This window comes from Nansenia antarctica, assembly GCF_963989245.1.
Source record: "Nansenia antarctica genome assembly, chromosome: 6".
Lineage (NCBI taxonomy): Eukaryota > Metazoa > Chordata > Actinopteri > Argentiniformes > Microstomatidae > Nansenia > Nansenia antarctica.
In genome coordinates, this window is record NC_137676.1 from 74,819,037 (window position 1) to 74,835,313 (window position 16,277).

The following is a 16,277-nucleotide window of genomic DNA, read 5'->3' on the forward strand; positions in this document are numbered from 1 at the left end:
AGGGGAGGGGAGAGGAGGTGAGGAGAGGAGAGGAGGAGAGGAGAGGAGAGATCATGTTCATCCTGGGGTCTATCACCAAGGGCTGCTTGTCTGATACACACACACACACACACACACACACAGAGAGAGAGAGAGAGAGAGAGAGAGAGAGAGAGAGAGAGAGAGAGAGAGAGAGAGAGAGAGAGAGAGAGAGAGAGACACACACACTGTCAAAAAGATGGACCCCCCCCTAAATCTGACGACTGTTAGAAGTCATTTGGCCAGAGACACCCGAGGCCTTCTGGGGGTTCAGAGGTCAACTAAACGAGTCTCAGGAAACCCAAAGCCAAGTCTGGAACCTGTGACTCTGATCCACAATGAACCAACATGATTAACAACAACGGGTCACCATTGGAAACTTCCGGAGAGGAAAGATGAAAGAGTCGTCGAGATGGATGGTTGTAAAATACAACCCCTGCTGCCTTAGGAGTTCCCCTGTTTACCAAAGTAGGTCTTAGAGCAGCGGCATCTTCCCCTTTCTGACCAGACGGTCTCCGGGAGACTTCCTGTCTTTAGAGGGAAACCCCCCCAGTCATAAGGGACATCCCAGAGAAAAGGGAAGTAAAACCTTTTGGCTGTCAGGGGTCAGATGGGCCTGACACACTAGAGTGTAACAGAGGAATGGGGTAGTGGTGGTCTAGTGGATAGTGAGTTGGACTTGTGATCGGAAGGTTGTGAGTTCAAATCCCACCTGAAACCACACCACTACTAGTGTGCCCTTGAGTAATCCCTCAGTTACTCCAGGTGGAATGTCCCTGTAATTCGTAATTGTAAATCGCTTTGGATTAAAAGCGTCTGCTAAATGGCAAAATTATTATTAAAATTATTATTAAAAATTATTAAATTAGGAAGACTCCAGCCATTCAACGGACTCTTCGCTTGGAGACTAGCGTGTTAAGACCTGTCCAAAGCCTTGGAGACTAGCGTGTTAAGACCTGTCCAAAGCCTTGGAGACTAGCATGTTAAGACCTGTCCAAAGCCTTGGAGACTAGCGTGTTAAGAAGACCTGTCCAAAGCCTTGGAGACTAGCATGTTAAGACCTGTCCAAAGCCTTGGAGACTAGCGTGTTAAGACCTGTCCAAAGCCTTGGAGACTAGCGTGTTAAGACCTGTCCAAAGCCTTGGAGACTAGCGTGTTAAGAAGACCTGTCCAAAGCCTTGGAGACTAGCATGTTAAGACCTGTCCAAAGCCTTGGAGACTAGCATGTTAAGACCTGTCCAAAGCCTTGGAGACTAGCGTGTTAAGAAGACCTGTCCAAAGCCTTGGAGACTAGCATGTTAAGACCTGTCCAAAGCCTTGGAGACTAGCGTGTTAAGACCTGTCCAAAGCCTTGGAGACTAGCGTGTTAAGACCTGTCCAAAGCCTTGCGGTGTATTGAAGCTTGGATAGACCACAAGTCTTGACACTTAGAAGCTCTTCTGTCTTCAAGCCAACCGATAGAAGAGTCCCCAGCCAGCAGGCTGTAGAACTGTAGAGCGATTCTCACTGAGTAATGCTTGGGTTATTTATAGAGTAATGCTTGGGTTATTTATAGAGTAATGCTTGGGTTATTTATAGAGTAATGCTTGGGTTATTTATAGAGTAATGCTTGGGTTATTTATAGAGTAATGCTTGGGTTATTTTTGGGGAATCGACTTCCCTTGTTTTCGGGAAGCGAAAGCGTGGAGCTCAGCGGAGAGCCGGGTTCGACTCTGGGCGGCTGAAAGGAGAACTTAGGGCGGCTGGGTTAGGGTTAGGGTTAGGGTTAGGGTTAGGGTTAGGGTTAGAGTTAGAGTTAGTTAGGGTTGGGGTTAGGGTTAGTTAGGGTTAGGGTTAGAGTTAGTTAGGGAACTATTCCAATTTATTTTAGAATAGCAGCGGAAAGGCAGAATAGAGAGAGAGGTACCTTTCATCCAGGAGATCTTGGGCAGGGGGCTCCCAGCAGGGAGGCAGCTGAGGGTGATGGGGTCTCCCTCCAGGAGCACGTGGTCACGCAGCTTGATATGGAACACAGGAGGGAAGTCTGGGGGGGAGGGGGGAGATATATTTAGATACAAAATGAAGCATCATCATTTATGCATTTAAAAAAATAAAAAAATAATTAAGTGAGGTCCACCCCTCAGGCACACGACAGACACTGCATGTCACGCCTCCATGTGAACACTAGGGGCACAAGGACTCTCTGGTCTCTCTCTGGTCTCTCTCTGGTCTCTCTAGTATCCAGCGTTCTTAGGTTTTGTCAGTCTTTGTTATCTTCTAAAACTCCTTGCCTATTCCATCCAAGGACTATCAGCAACGTGGACTATTTGCCTTTCAACTTCATTCCCTCCCTGGTCAGGGGTTAGGGTCAGAGTCAGGGTTAGGGTTAGGGCCAGGGTCAGGGTCAGGGTCAGGGTCAGGGTCAGGGTCAGAGTCAGGGTCAGGGTCAGGGTCAGGGTCAGGGTCAGGGTCAGAGTCAGAGTCAGGGTCAGGGTCAGGGTCAGAGTCAGGGTTAGGGTTAGGGTCAGGGTCAGGATCAGAGTCAGGGTCAGGGTCAGGGCCAGGGTCAGGGTCAGGGTCAGAGGTCGTACCAGCGGCTAGTTTGGAGTACTGTCTGGTCCGCAGCGAGCTGTTGTCCCGGGAGATGTCCGGCTGGGAGGCCGTCTTGCTGTCGCGGCGCCCCCGGGTCAGACCCCAGCGGTCCCAGCGAGACCTCCGCTCCCCCTCCGCGTCTGGACCACCAGAACCAGAACCAGGACACAGAGGAGGGTTACAACAACAATCAGGTGAACATCTTCAACTTCATGAAAGAATACTTCAAACTCTATGAAGAAAGAGTTTGAGCTGATCAATATGGGAAAATAGAAACTCTCTCTCTGAAAAAAACAGATCTGATGTCAATGAGACAACTTGGATTAATATATATTCTATTATTGTTCTATTTCTGTCTTTGAAATGCTGTAACATTGGAAGGAAGGGGCAGGACTTTTTTTTGTTTGTGTTGGATAAAGTTGTGTTGGATAAAACTTATTTATAGAGGCCGGCTAATCTACAAGACAGCGCCAACTAGTGGTCGTTGTGTGTAAATAGCAGCTTGAGCATTGTAAAGAGGCGGCTCATTTCGTAGGTAAAAAAGGCACAGCTGTTCTAGAGATATGGGAAAACAGAAACTCTCTCTGAAAAAACGGATCTGAAGTCAACGAGACGACTTGGATGAATGATGAATAAAGGTTAAAGGTTGAAGGTTAAATGACCAATTTGAATAAAACGTAGTAGAGCCACCGTGTCTCGTACCTTTGGCCTCTGAGCGGAGGCTGCTCATGGACTCCAGGGACTCAGAGGAGGCGCCGGTCCCGGGCCCGGTCCCGGCCTGGGCGGATAGCTGGTTCTGCGGCACGCCCCCGCCGGCGCTAGCCATGCTCTTTAAGCCACGCCCCTCCGAGGCCGACCGACGCATGAAGGACAGGATCGGCGTCCTCTTGGTCTCCGTCGTCTTCCCCCCCTCCTTCTCCTCCCTCTCTTTCCTCTCCTCCTTCTCCGCCTTCCTCTCCTCCGAGGCGCTGCGGATCCTCATGGAGATCCCGGCCACGGTGGACTCGATCTTCCTCCTCATGGCCAGGACCGGAGACTCCTGCGGCTTCTGGACCTCCGGCTCGACGGTGGTTTGACCCTCCTGGCCACCGTCCATCCTGACCATCTCCACCTCCTTCCTCTCCTGAGACTGGGAGGAGCCGCGGCGGCCCAGCGCCCAGGACAGGCGTCGCCGGGGGGGGGTGGGCTGAACCTCCTCCTCCTCCTTGGGGGGGGGGGGCCTCTCCTTCTCCTCCCCCCCCGCCCGGCGCTCGGCGGAGGGCGTCCTCCTCAGCCTCATGGACAGCCTCTTCATGAAGCCCTGGTCCTTCTGGGCCTCGCGCAAGTCCAGGACCGACTTGGACTTCTCCTCCAGCCTGCGGGAGCTCAGCTCCAGGGGGGCCCCCGCGCCCCCCGGCCGGTACATCTCCTCCCCGGGGGACTCCGTCGCCCTGGTAACCGCCGGGTCCGAGGACTCCTTCTTCTTCTCCTCGGGGGGTCCGCCGGGTCGGGACCAGGAGAGCAGCTTCAGACCTCGGGTCAGAGAGGACTCCCTCTTCTTAAACCGGGCCTGGAACACCTCCTCTGAGGCGATGTCCTGCAGGACCGTCCCCCCGGGGGACTGACCCCTCTGGGGGGGGGCGGGGGTCTGGGGGGGGCTGGGGGTCCGGTCCTGGGAGGAGAGCTGGTCCGGAGACGCCACCCGGGAGAACACGGCCGCGTGTTCTGACGGCACCGCCACCGCCGTGGGCGCGGAGGAGGAGGAGGAGGAGGAGGGGTGACCGGGGGCGACCACGGCGACGGGGGTCGTCTGGTTGAAGGTGTGAGACGACCCCCCAGGGAGGACCACGGGAGTGGAGGGACCCAGGGGCGTGGCGGGGGAGGGGAGGGGCTGCAGGGAGGTCTGCACCTGGATGGTCTGCATGATGCTGGCGTAGGCCGAGTACCGGCCGTCTGGCAGGACCACGCGGGCCGGGGGGGCGGAGGGGGAGGGGGTCAGGTACGTAGAGACCATGTGACTCTGGGGGGGGGCGGAGGGGGGGGTGGGGTCAGGGGGGGGGTGGGGGGAGTACACAGGAGGCGGAGGAGAGGAGACCAGAGGAGACCTGGCCACCTCCACCTCCTCCTCCTCCATCTCTTCTTCTTCTTCTTGAACTCTTCTTCTTTCTATCTCTGGAGGTTTAGTCTCCTCAGCCACACTCTCCTCCTCCTCCGTCTGTTCTTCTCTCTCTTCCTCTTTCATCTCCTCCTCCTCTGCGGGGGGGATGTGGGTGGCTGGGGGGGTGGAGAGGGGGGGGGGCGTGGCCTCTCTCTCCGACATGCTCGACACGTCCTTCTCTGAGAAACCGCTGGTGCTGGACCGCTCGTCAAAGTTACCGTCGGTCGTCACGTCACGTTTCTCGCTCAGCGACCCCCGCCCGTCCCCCTCCTCCCCCTCCTCCTCCATCCTCTCCTCCCCCCGCCGGGGGGGCTCGGGGCTGGGGGGCGGTTTGGGGGAGGGTTCCCTGGGAGTGACGGGCCTGCTGCTGCCCCCCCCCTGCTCGGCGAGGCAGGACATGGAGGTGGCCTCCTGCAGCCGCCGCCCCCCGCCCCCCTCCGCCCGGGCCTCGGGGGGCAGCAGGAGGAGGGGGATCTCCAGGGGGGCGCCGTAGCGGCGGTGGAGGGGCGTGGGGGGGTCGGCGTCGCCCTGGCTGAACGAGGCGCTCTTCCGCAGCACCTTGGCTTTGGGCAGGTCGTCCCCCCCCCTGGGGGAGTCGCTGGAGGCGGCTCTGGTCAGGGGGGGCGGGGCGTAGCGCTCCAGGGAGGACGCCCTCTTCCTGGCGTCAGCGCCGTCTCTGTCTCTGTCTCTGTCTCCGCCCCCCCTCTCCAGAAGGGGGCCTCGCAGGCCGCTCATCTGCTTGTCCGGGTGCCCCCCCCCCACCACCCCCGCCCCTCAGCAGCCGCTGCCTCATCTGCTCCAGCTTCAGGGCGTAGTCCTCCTGGCTCATGGGCCCCCCCCCCCGCGCCCCCCCCGGGGCTGGCGCTCCGCCTGGGAAGCTCCATGGAGACGGACTTCTTCAGAACCCCTCGCCTGCCCCCCCCCCCCACGCCTCCCCCCACGGGCGTTTCCGCGGCAACGTCCCCCCCCCTCCTCCTCCTCCTCCGGGGTGATGCGGAGGAGCAAGGCGCTGTCGGCCGACCCCCCCCTCCTCAGCTCCCCCCTGCGCCCCGGCCCCGCCCCCCCCCCTCCTCCTCCTCCTCCTCCCTCAGGCTTGTCGCCCTCCATGCTGGAGCCTCTCCTGAGAGGCCTCCTCTGCTGCTGCAGCTCCGCCCTGGGGCCCACCTCCACCCTGGGGACCACCACCTCCGCCCTGGGGACCACCTCCGCCCTGGGGACCACCTCCGCCCTGGGGCCCACCTCCGCCCTGGGGACCACCTCCTCGTCCGAGGGGCCCTTGTTGTTGTCGTCGTCGTGGTTCTCCTGGGTCGACCTCTTCCGCGGCCGCCCCCTCCCCGCCCCCCCTCCCCCCTCCTCCACCTCCATGGCCTCCGACCCCTGACCCCTGTCCAGGGTGCCGTTGGTGTGGCCCAACCCCCCACTGACCCCCACCCCTCCCCCCCCCTCCTCCTCCTCCTGGAGCTCGTCCAGGGGGCCGGGGAAGTCGAGGGAGGAGGGGAGGGGCTTGGGGATGAAGGGCGGCTCGTGGACGTCTTCGTCGGAGTCTTCGTCGGAGGAGGAGGAGGGGGGGGCGAGCCCTCTTTGAGGTGGCGGGCACGGCGATGGAGATGTGGCTGGACGAGTCGTCCAGCAGCTCTGGGATGGAACGCATCACCATCTTAGACTTGTAGCTGATCAGAGACCTCTGCAGACAGGAGGGGGGGAGGAGAGGAGGAGAGGAGGAGAGGAGAGGAGGAGGAGAGGAGGAGAGGAGGAGGAGAGGAGGAGAGGGAGGAGGAGGAAGAGGAGGAGAGGGAGGGAGGAGAGGGAGGGAGGAGAGGGAGAGGAGAGGAGGAGGAGAGAGGAGAGGAGAGGGAGAGAGGAGAGGGAGAGAGGAGAGGAGGAGGAGAGGGAGGGAGGAGGTGGTGAGGGAGGAGAGAGAGGTTAGACCAGGACCACAGGTCAGACCAGTGGAAAATACTTTGTCACATCTTCCTCACCTGCCACTTCCTGCGCAGGACAAACTTCTTCAGAGCCTCTGTACTGATGGCTTTACCCTTAGTGAGAGTCTGAGGAGGAGGAGGAGGAGGAGGAGGAGGAGGAGGAGGGGGGGAGGGGGGAGAGGAGGAGGTGGCGAGGAGGAGAGGGGGGGAGGGGGGAGAGGGAGAGGAGGAGGAGGAGGAGGAGGGGGGAGAGGAGGAGGGGGGGAGAGGAGGAGGGAGAGGAGGAGGAGGAGGAGGAGGGGGGAGGGGGGGAGAGGAGGAGGGAGAGGAGGAGGAGGAGGAGGAGGGGAGGAGTAGGGGAGGGGGGAGAGGAGGAGGGAGGAGAGGAGAGAGGGAGAGGGAGAGAGAGAGGAGGAGGGAGAGGAGGAGGAGAACATTACAACATTTCAACTAATATTCAACTAGAATATTAACGAGGGTAAACAGGTGAACTGAGGGTAGAGTGAGACAGGTAGACAGGTGAACTGAGGTTAGAGTGAGACAGGTAGTTAGGTGAACTGAGGGTTAGAGTGAGACAGGTAAACATAGTCCTACCTTGAACCAGGGCTGACGCAGACACTCCTGGGTGGCCGGCCTCCTAGAGGGAGCACAGTAACCATGGAAACGTTACACCTGGTCACCATGGAACATTACACCTGATCTGGATCTAGTCAGGTTGAGCAGAATCAGTTAACCAATAACAACATATGGACTACCCCAACCTTAAGCTCAGGTCCTTTCACTCCAGGGAAGATTCACACACACTGTCATGGCGGGCAGTGTCGAGCAGGAGCAGCCACAGCTCTGCTATTCTATCGTCTGTTTTTTAATTTCTCACGACCTGCGATCAAAGTAAATGTGGGCGACGCGTTGACATTGGTGCACATTAATCTGTTGACATTGGTGCACATTCATCTGTTGACATTGCTGCACATTAATCCGTTCCTGAGTTTTTATGGGCAATTTAATTTGTTTGTAAAAGACGCCGGTCAGCTTGAGGTGGGCCAAACGAACAAACATTTGGGGAACTTCGGCTTTGGCAAACACACTATAGCCACAACAACACACTATAGCCACAACAACACACTATAGCAACAACACACTATAGCCACAACAACACACTATAGCCACAACAACATACTATAGCCACAACAACACACTATAGCCACAACAACACACTATAGCATCAACAACATACTATAACAACAACAACATACTACACATGATGTTTATGCTATTAAAGAGCCCTGTATTCCCCTTCACGTTATACATGATGTTTTTGGGGGTACAGTATGACACTAGCTCATTCCACCATTGCTTAACTGCTGGTGCTGGCTCAGATTTACAGCGTACCAGTATACATTTCTTTGCGGCGGTCATAGCCAACATAATCAACTTTATCTGGTGTCTAGTGGAACCCTAACCCTCTGTATAGTGAATTCAGTTTCTTTGAAAAATGTCGGAGAGGTGCTCATGAACCGCTTTCCAAATGGTTGAAGGTTTTTACAGTTTCATATGGCCGTTTCATATGGCCCTGAACACAGCAAAGACCTAAGTTCTGGGCCCTGGACAGTCTGGACGGATTGTATGGCAGCTGCTGGACTGAAAAAATCAGGTGTAGTGCTGAGGCACAAACATGTACATTTCAAGCCTGCAAACTGTGACACTTTAAATAACGTGAAACAATACTATTGTGCAATATGACAACCCTAGTCGACTATCTGTACAGTATAGTACAGTGGATGTGTACATAGCCTTTATTTATGTAAACCAGCTCCTTCCCTTTTTGTGATTTTTTTAAAAGTGTTTTTCTTTTTTTTTCCCTTTCCAAACACCAGGGGAGCCACCCCTCCTAAAATTCGTTGTTTGGTACCTGTACTGTAGCAATGACAATAAAGTCCATTCATTCATTCATTCATTCATTCATTCATATGGGTTAGGTCTGCTTCACCGCTAGAGCATCTGGGGCAACAAGGAGAGCTTGATGGACAGAACTGTTTTAATTTATGTGGAGTGTGGTATCGCGGTGTAGAACATTGAATTGGATAAGTCTATGCTTTGTGCAGGTTAGGACTGCTTGGGAGTTGTTTATTATTGATTGCCATTCTTTGTCCGTGTATTTAAATATTTCGTCCGGGTATTTAAATAGTTTTCTCATTTCAGCTTATGGTTGAGGTAGTTGCGATCCACACGTTCATTAGTAGTTTGGTTTATCTGAGATATGAGTCCTGCTGGTGAGCGAGAAGCATCTAGGACTTTTCCCAGAGGCGATTCTTTGAGTTTGGGATATGTGTCACTTGAGTCTTTAGCCCAGCTTCGTATCTGTAGATACTTAAAGAAGTGTGGAGGTCAATGTTATAATGTTTACAGACATCTGAGAATTCACCCACTATCCCATCTCTACAGATATCTCCAATCACATTGATACCACTGTCCCATCTCTACAGATATCTCCAATCACATTGATACCACTGTCCCATTTCTACAGATATCTCCAATCACATTGATACCACTGCCCCATCTCTACAGATATCTCCAATCACATTGATACCACTGTCCCATCTCTACAGATATCTCCAATCACATTGATACCACTGTCCCATCTCTACCGATATCTCCAATCACATTGATACCACTGTCCCATCTCTACCGATATCTCAAATCACATTGATACCACTGTCCCATCTCTACAGATATCTCCAATCACATTGATACCACTGTCCCATCTCTACAGATATCTCCAATCACATTGATACCACTGTCCCATCTCTACCGATATCTCCAATCACATTGATACCACTGTCCCATCTCTACAGATATCTCCAATCACATTGATACCACTGTCCCATCTCTACAGATATCTCCAATCACATTGCAAGTCCTTCCATCTTTGCAAGTCAGCCTTAGGTTTTTCCACAAGTGGATGGTAATTTAATGTGTGTTTACTACTGAGGTGTTTAGATATTTGCACACCTAGGTATTTAACCTTCTGGTCTCCATTTAAACTTAGACGTCAATTCATGTAGTTCTGGAAAGGTGAAGGGTCCACCATGACTTCACTTTTCCCATAGTTCAGCTTGTAGCCGGATAGCTTGCTATATTCCTGTAATATGTGGCACAGCTGCCGTACAGACTTGTCAGGTTCAGATATGTAGATTAGCAAATCATCTGCATAGAGTCAGCTTGGATCTTATTTCTCCTATTCGGATTCCGCTGATATTGGGGTTTGAGCGAATGGCTGCCGCTAGAGGTTCGATCGAAAGAGCAAACAGCTTGGAGGATAGTGGGCATCCCTGCCTCGTGTCCCTTTTGAGGTCAAATAGACCGGATAGAACACCATTTGTGGCTATTTGGTCTTTGGGAGCTCTATATATTGTCTTAACATTGTTTATGAAAGTATCTCAGAAATTAATTTCCTTCATTGTCTGAAAGAAATTAATTTCCTTCATTGTCTGAAATAGAAAGGGCCATTCAATCTTGTCGAGTGCCTTTTCGGCATCCATGGAAAAAACAAGTCTAGCCTCAGTGTTGTTTTAGGAGTCATGGATTAGATGGAATAGTTTTGGTAAATGATCAGAACCCTGACACACACACACACACACACACACACACACACACACCCTCAGACACCACCTCAGACCTGACCTCCTGTCAGAACCCTGCCTCCGTTAATAAAGCCTGTCTGGCCAGCATGGATCATACTGGTGACGACTGTCTCAAGTCTAAGAGCCAGCAGCTGTGAGAGCACCTTAAATGACACATTGAGCATGGAAGGGGGTCTACAGACCCCTATGGATCCAAACAAACAGAAACCATCCTACAGGAACACAACTGAAGACACACACGCACACACACACACACACACACAGTGACTCACAGTCTGTCGGCCACCAGCAGTTTGATGATGAGCCCGCGGGCCTCCCTGCTGAGGCCTGAGGTCACGTGACCCTCCAGCACCAGGGCGTTGGTCCGGATGTTCAACACCGAGCTGCGGTCGTCCTCCCCCGCGAACGGAGACACGCCCGTCAGGCTGGCACACACACACACACACACACACACACGCGCACGCACACACACACACGCACGCACACACACACACGCACACAGACAGACACACACACAGACACACACACAAATACACACACACACACACACGCATGCACGCACACACGCAGGAACACACACACACACGCATGTTAACTTCTCCCTTCCTCTCTCATTCAATTCTATTAGTTTATAAAACAACCACACGTTTTATTTGTTCGTTAGAAGCTCATGGATCAACCAACTCTAATAGGCCAGTATCTCTCTGAACGGACCAATCACAACGTCACCTACCACAGGTATGTGATGACTCCAACAGGCCTGGGGAGAGAGAGAGAGAAAAGAGTTAGGAGGAGAAGAGAGGGGGAGAGAGGGAGAAGAGAGTTAAGAGAAGAGGAGAGGGGGAGAGAGAGGAGAGTTAGGAGGAGAAGAGAGGGGGAGAGAGAGGAGAGGGGTGAGGAGAGGGAGAGAGGAGAGGGGGAGAGAGAGAGGAGAGATAGGAGGAGAGGAGAGGGGGACGGAGAGGAGAGAGAGGAGGAGAAGAGAGAGGCAGAGCGAGGAGGAGAGGAGAGGGAGAGAGAGGAGGGGAGGAGAGGAGAGGGAGAGAGAGGAGGAGAAGAGAGGGGGAGAGCGAGGAGAGGGAGAGGAGGAGAGGAGAGGGGTGAGGAGAGGGAGAGAGAGGGGGAGAGCGAGGAGAGAGAGAGGAGAGGAGAGGGGTGAGGAGAGGGAGAGAAGAGAGGGGGAGAGCGAGAGAGAGAGAGGGGGAGAGAGAGGAGAGGAGAGGGGGAGAGAGAGGGGGAGAGTGAGAGAGAGAGAGGGAGAGAGAGAGGAGAGAGAGGAGAGGAGAGGGGGAGAGCGAGGAGAGAGAGAGGAGAGGAGAGGGGTGAGAAGAGAGAGGAGGAGAAGAGAGTAAGGTGAGAGGTGAGGCTTTACCAGATGTCCGTTGCCGTGGATACGGGCGTCTGGTTGACGATCTCCGGGGCAACGAACTCGGGCGTTCCGTACTTGCAGTACTGCGGCTCCCCGGGCGTCACAACGACGGCGCTGCCCAGGTCACATATACGGATCTGGTCGCCATGGGGATCGGCCATCAGGATGTTGTCAGGCTAGAGGGGTCACAGATCAGAGGTCGACCGGTCAACACACAGCAGCACAGGGATGATGTCATCACTCTGAGACTCTGAGTGTACACACAGCAGCACAGGGATGATGTCATCACTCTGAGACTCTGAGTGTACACCTCCCTGTCCGGCTTTATACCTGTACGTGTTGACCAGGTGTGTAACAGGTGTTTACTTTGATGTCCAGGTGTAACAGGTGTTTACTTTGATGTCCAGGTGTGTAACAGGTGTTTACCTTGATGTCCAGGTGTAACAGGTGTTTACTTTGATGTCCAGGTGTGTAACAGGTGTTTACTTTGATGTCCAGGTGTGTAACAGGTGTTTACTTTGATGTCCAGGTGTGTAACAGGTGTTTACTTTGATGTCCAGGTGTGTAACAGGTGTTTACTTTGATGTCCAGGTGTGTAACAGGTGTTTACTTTGATGTCCAGGTGTGTAACAGGTGTTTACTTTCATGTCCAGGTGTAACAGGTGTTTACTTTGATGTCCAGGTGTGTAACAGGTGTTTACTTTGATGTCCAGGTGTAACAGGTGTTTACCTTGATGTCCAGGTGTGTAACAGGTGTTTACTTTGATGTCCAGGTGTAACAGGTGTTTACCTTGATGTCCAGGTGTGTAACAGGTGTTTACTTTGATGTCCAGGTGTGTAACAGGTGTTTACTTTGATGTCCAGGTGTAACAGGTGTTTACTTTGATGTCCAGGTGTAACAGGTGTTTACTTTGATGTCCAGGTGTGTAACAGGTGTTTACTTTGATGTCCAGGTGTGTAACAGGTGTTTACTTTGATGTCCAGGTGTGTAACAGGTGTTTACTTTGATGTCCAGGTGTGTAACAGGTGTTTACTTTGATGTCCAGGTGTGTAACAGGTGTTTACTTTGATGTCCAGGTGTAACAGGTGTTTACTTTGATGTCCAGGTGTGTAACAGGTGTTTACTTTGATGTCCAGGTGTGTAACAGGTGTTTACTTTGATGTCCAGGTGTAACAGGTGTTTACCTTGATGTCCAGGTGTGTAACAGGTGTTTACCTTGATGTCCAGGTGGATGATGTTCTGGTGGTGAAGATAGTCGACGCCCTCCAGCAGCTGTCTCATGCAGGAGCGGACCTGTCGGAACACCATATTATTATTATTATTATTATTATTATTACTAATATTAATATTACTAATATTATTACTATTAGTATTATTATTATTAACAGCAGATTATTATAATTAACAACAGATTATTATCACACACACAGACACAGACACAGACACACACAGACACAGACACAGACACACACACACACACACACACACACACACACAGACACAGACACAGACACAGACACAGACACAGACACAGACAAAGACACAGACACAGACACAGACACACACACACACACACACACACACACACACAGACAAGACACACACACACACACAGACACAGACACACACACACACACACACACACAGACACAGACACAGACACACACACACACACACAGACAGACACACACAGACACACACACAGACACAGACAAACAGACACACACACACACACAGACACACACACACACACACACACACACACACACACACACACACACAGACTCACGTCTGACTCCATCAGGGTGGACTTCTTAGTGAATCTCTCCAGTAGCTCCTCGTTGCATCTTCATCTTTATGAAGGAGAAACCAGATAATAATAATAATAATAATAATAATAATAATGATAATAACAATGATAATAATAATGATAATAATAATGATAATAATAATAATAATAATAATAATAATAATGATAATAATAATAATAATAATAATAATAATAATTCATTAAATGTACAAAGCGCTTTTCCGAGGCTCAAAGACGCTGACAATATGGGAGAAACGGAAAACACGGAAACAACAAGCAACAGATAACATGGGCACAGAGTTAGCGAACGGGGAGGGGGGGGGGGGTGATAAGGACAGGGGAGATGGTTAGGGGTAGGGGAGGCTGTATGCGTGTCCAGGGGGGGGTGATAAGGACAGGGGAGATGGTTAGGGGTAGGGGAGGCTGTATGCATGTCGGGGGGGGGGGGGTGATAAGGACAGGGGAGATGGTTAGGGGTAGGGGAGGCTGTATGCATGTCCAGGGGGGGGGGGGGGGCGGGATGGGGGAGATGGTTAGGGGTAGGGGAGGCTGTAGGCATGGGAGAACAGGTAAGTTTTGAGGTGGGATTTAAAGGTGAGGAGTGAGGGTGAGTCTCTGAGTGGCTGAGGGAGAGAGTTCCAGAGGCGGGGTGCAGCTCGTGAAAAGGCACAGATGACTGTGTGTGTGTGTGTGTGTGTGTGTGTGTGTGTGTGCGTGTGTGTGTGTGACAAGGATACAGCTCGGTGACGATGACCAGGAGGTTCTTCTTCTCGAAGGCGTCGTGGAAGCAGAGCACCCTCTGGTGGCGGAGGCGGGTCAGTGCGGCCAGCTCCCCCAGGGCGGCGGCCTTGCCCCCGCGCGCCGAGATGAACTTGGCCGCGAACTCCTCCTTCCCCGACCCCTGACCCCCCTGACCCTTCCTGCTCACGCGCTTCACGTAGGAGAACGCCCCTCTGCACACACAGGGACAGGAAGAGCTGTCATCACCTGAGCCTATCCCCTGACCTCTGACCCTACAATTAGAATAAGCCATGTAGCAGACACTTTTAATCTAAAGCGATTTACAAATACAGATTACAGATTACAGATTACAGGGCCAGTCTCCCTGGAGTAATTTAGGGCTGAGTGTCTTACTCCAGGACACACTAGTGGTGGTGTTCCCAGGTCTTACTCAAGGACACACTAGTGTTGGTGTTCCCAGGTCTTACTCAAGGACACACTAGTGGTGGTGTTCCCAGGTCTTACTCAAGGTCACACTAGTGTTGGTGTTCCCAGGTCTTACTCAAGGACACACTAGTGTTGGTGTTCCCAGGTCTTACTCAAGGACACACTAGTGGTGGTGTTCCCAGGTCTTACTCAAGGTCACACTAGTGTTGGTGTTCCCAGGTCTTACTCAAGGACACATTAGTGGTGGTGTTCCCAGGTCTTACTCAAGGTCACACTAGTGGTGGTGTTCCCAGGTCTTACTCAAGGACACACTAGTGGTGGTGTTCCCAGGTCTTACTCAAGGACACACTAGTGGTGGTGTTCCCAGGTCTTACTCAAGGACACACTAGTGGTGGTGTTCCCAGGTCTTACTCAAGGTCACACTAGTGGTGGTGTTCCCAGGTCTTACTCAAGGACACACTAGTGGTGGTGTTCCCAGGTCTTACTCAAGGACACACTAGTGGTGGTGTTCCCAGGTCTTACTCAAGGACACACTAGTGGTGGTGTTCCCAGGTCTTACTCAAGGACACACTAGTGGTGGTGTTCCCAGGTCTTACTCAAGGACACACTAGTGGTGGTGTTCCCAGGTCTTACTCGAGGACACACTAGTGGTGAGATTTCAGGCGGGATTTGAACTCACAACTTTCCGATTACCAGTCCAACTCAATATCCACTAGACCACCACTACACAATTAACCACTTACCCTCCATATTGACCCTAACCCTGACCCTAACCCTGAGCCCTAACCCTGACCCTCCAGACTGACCCTGACCCCTGACCCCTGACCCTCCAGACTGACCCTGACCCTGACCCTCCAGACTGACCGTGACCCCTGACCCTAACCCTGACCCTCCAGACTGACCCTGACCCCTGACCCTAACCCTGACCCCTGACCCCCCAGCCTGACTGACCTGCCGACCTCCTGGTGCACGTGGTAGAGGTCAGTCAGGCGTCTCATCTTCCTCAGCAGAGTCGCCTCGTCCTCCACCGCCGTCTGCCTGCGGGGGCTCTGGGGGGGGGGGGGGGGGGGTATAGAGCATCAACAACAACATCCTCCTCCTCCCTCCTCCTCCTGCTCCCCCTCCTCCTCCTCCCCCCTCCCCCTCCTCCTCCTCCTCCTCCTCCCTCTCCCCCCTCCCCCTCCTCCTCCTACCCCTCCTCCTCCCCCCCTTCCTCCTCCTCCTCCTCCTCCTCCTCCTCCTCCTCCTCCCCCCTCCTCCTCCTCCTCCTCCTCCCCTTCCTCCTCCTCCTCCTCCTCCCCTTCCTCCTCCTTCCCCTCCTCCTCCCCCTCCTCCTCCTCCTCCTCCTCCTCCCCTTCCTCCTCCTCCTCCCCCTCCTCCCCCTCCTCCTCCTCCCCTTCCTCCTCCTCCTCCCCCTCCTCCCCCTCCTCCTCCTCCTCCTCCTCCCCTTCCTCCTCCTCCTCCCCCTCCTCCCCCTCCTCCCCCTCCTCTTCCTCCTCTTCCTCCCCCTCCTCCCCCTCCTCCCCCTCCTCCTCCTCCTCCTCCTCCCCCTCCTCCTCCTCCTCCTCCTCCTCACCTGTGTGGACAGTGAGCTGGGCCTTGCAGGAGACGGACCCTGCCAGGTTGCGGGCGGTGCAG

At 53.5% G+C, this 16,277-nt stretch overlaps 1 protein-coding gene across 1 annotated transcript in view; it reads right to left on the minus strand.

The window, feature by feature from the left end:
- The window catches only part of LOC308160976 (striated muscle preferentially expressed protein kinase-like), a gene marked incomplete at both ends in the record, with an annotated part of 64,415 nt that overhangs the window by 10,536 nt on the left and 37,602 nt on the right, over positions 1–16,277 (minus strand). The window contains 20 exon segments of the mRNA XM_080534898.1: positions 1,925–2,041; positions 2,589–2,729; positions 3,292–4,588; positions 4,898–5,488; positions 5,490–5,582; positions 5,584–5,689; positions 5,691–5,972; positions 6,102–6,288; positions 6,291–6,317; positions 6,320–6,410; positions 6,706–6,774; positions 7,243–7,285; positions 10,565–10,717; positions 11,026–11,052; positions 11,665–11,837; positions 12,878–12,955; positions 13,452–13,509; positions 14,210–14,425; positions 15,591–15,673; positions 16,199–16,276. Of these exon segments, the coding sequence (XP_080391024.1) occupies positions 1,925–2,041; positions 2,589–2,729; positions 3,292–4,588; positions 4,898–5,488; positions 5,490–5,582; positions 5,584–5,689; positions 5,691–5,972; positions 6,102–6,288; positions 6,291–6,317; positions 6,320–6,410; positions 6,706–6,774; positions 7,243–7,285; positions 10,565–10,717; positions 11,026–11,052; positions 11,665–11,837; positions 12,878–12,955; positions 13,452–13,509; positions 14,210–14,425; positions 15,591–15,673; positions 16,199–16,276 (3,910 nt within the window).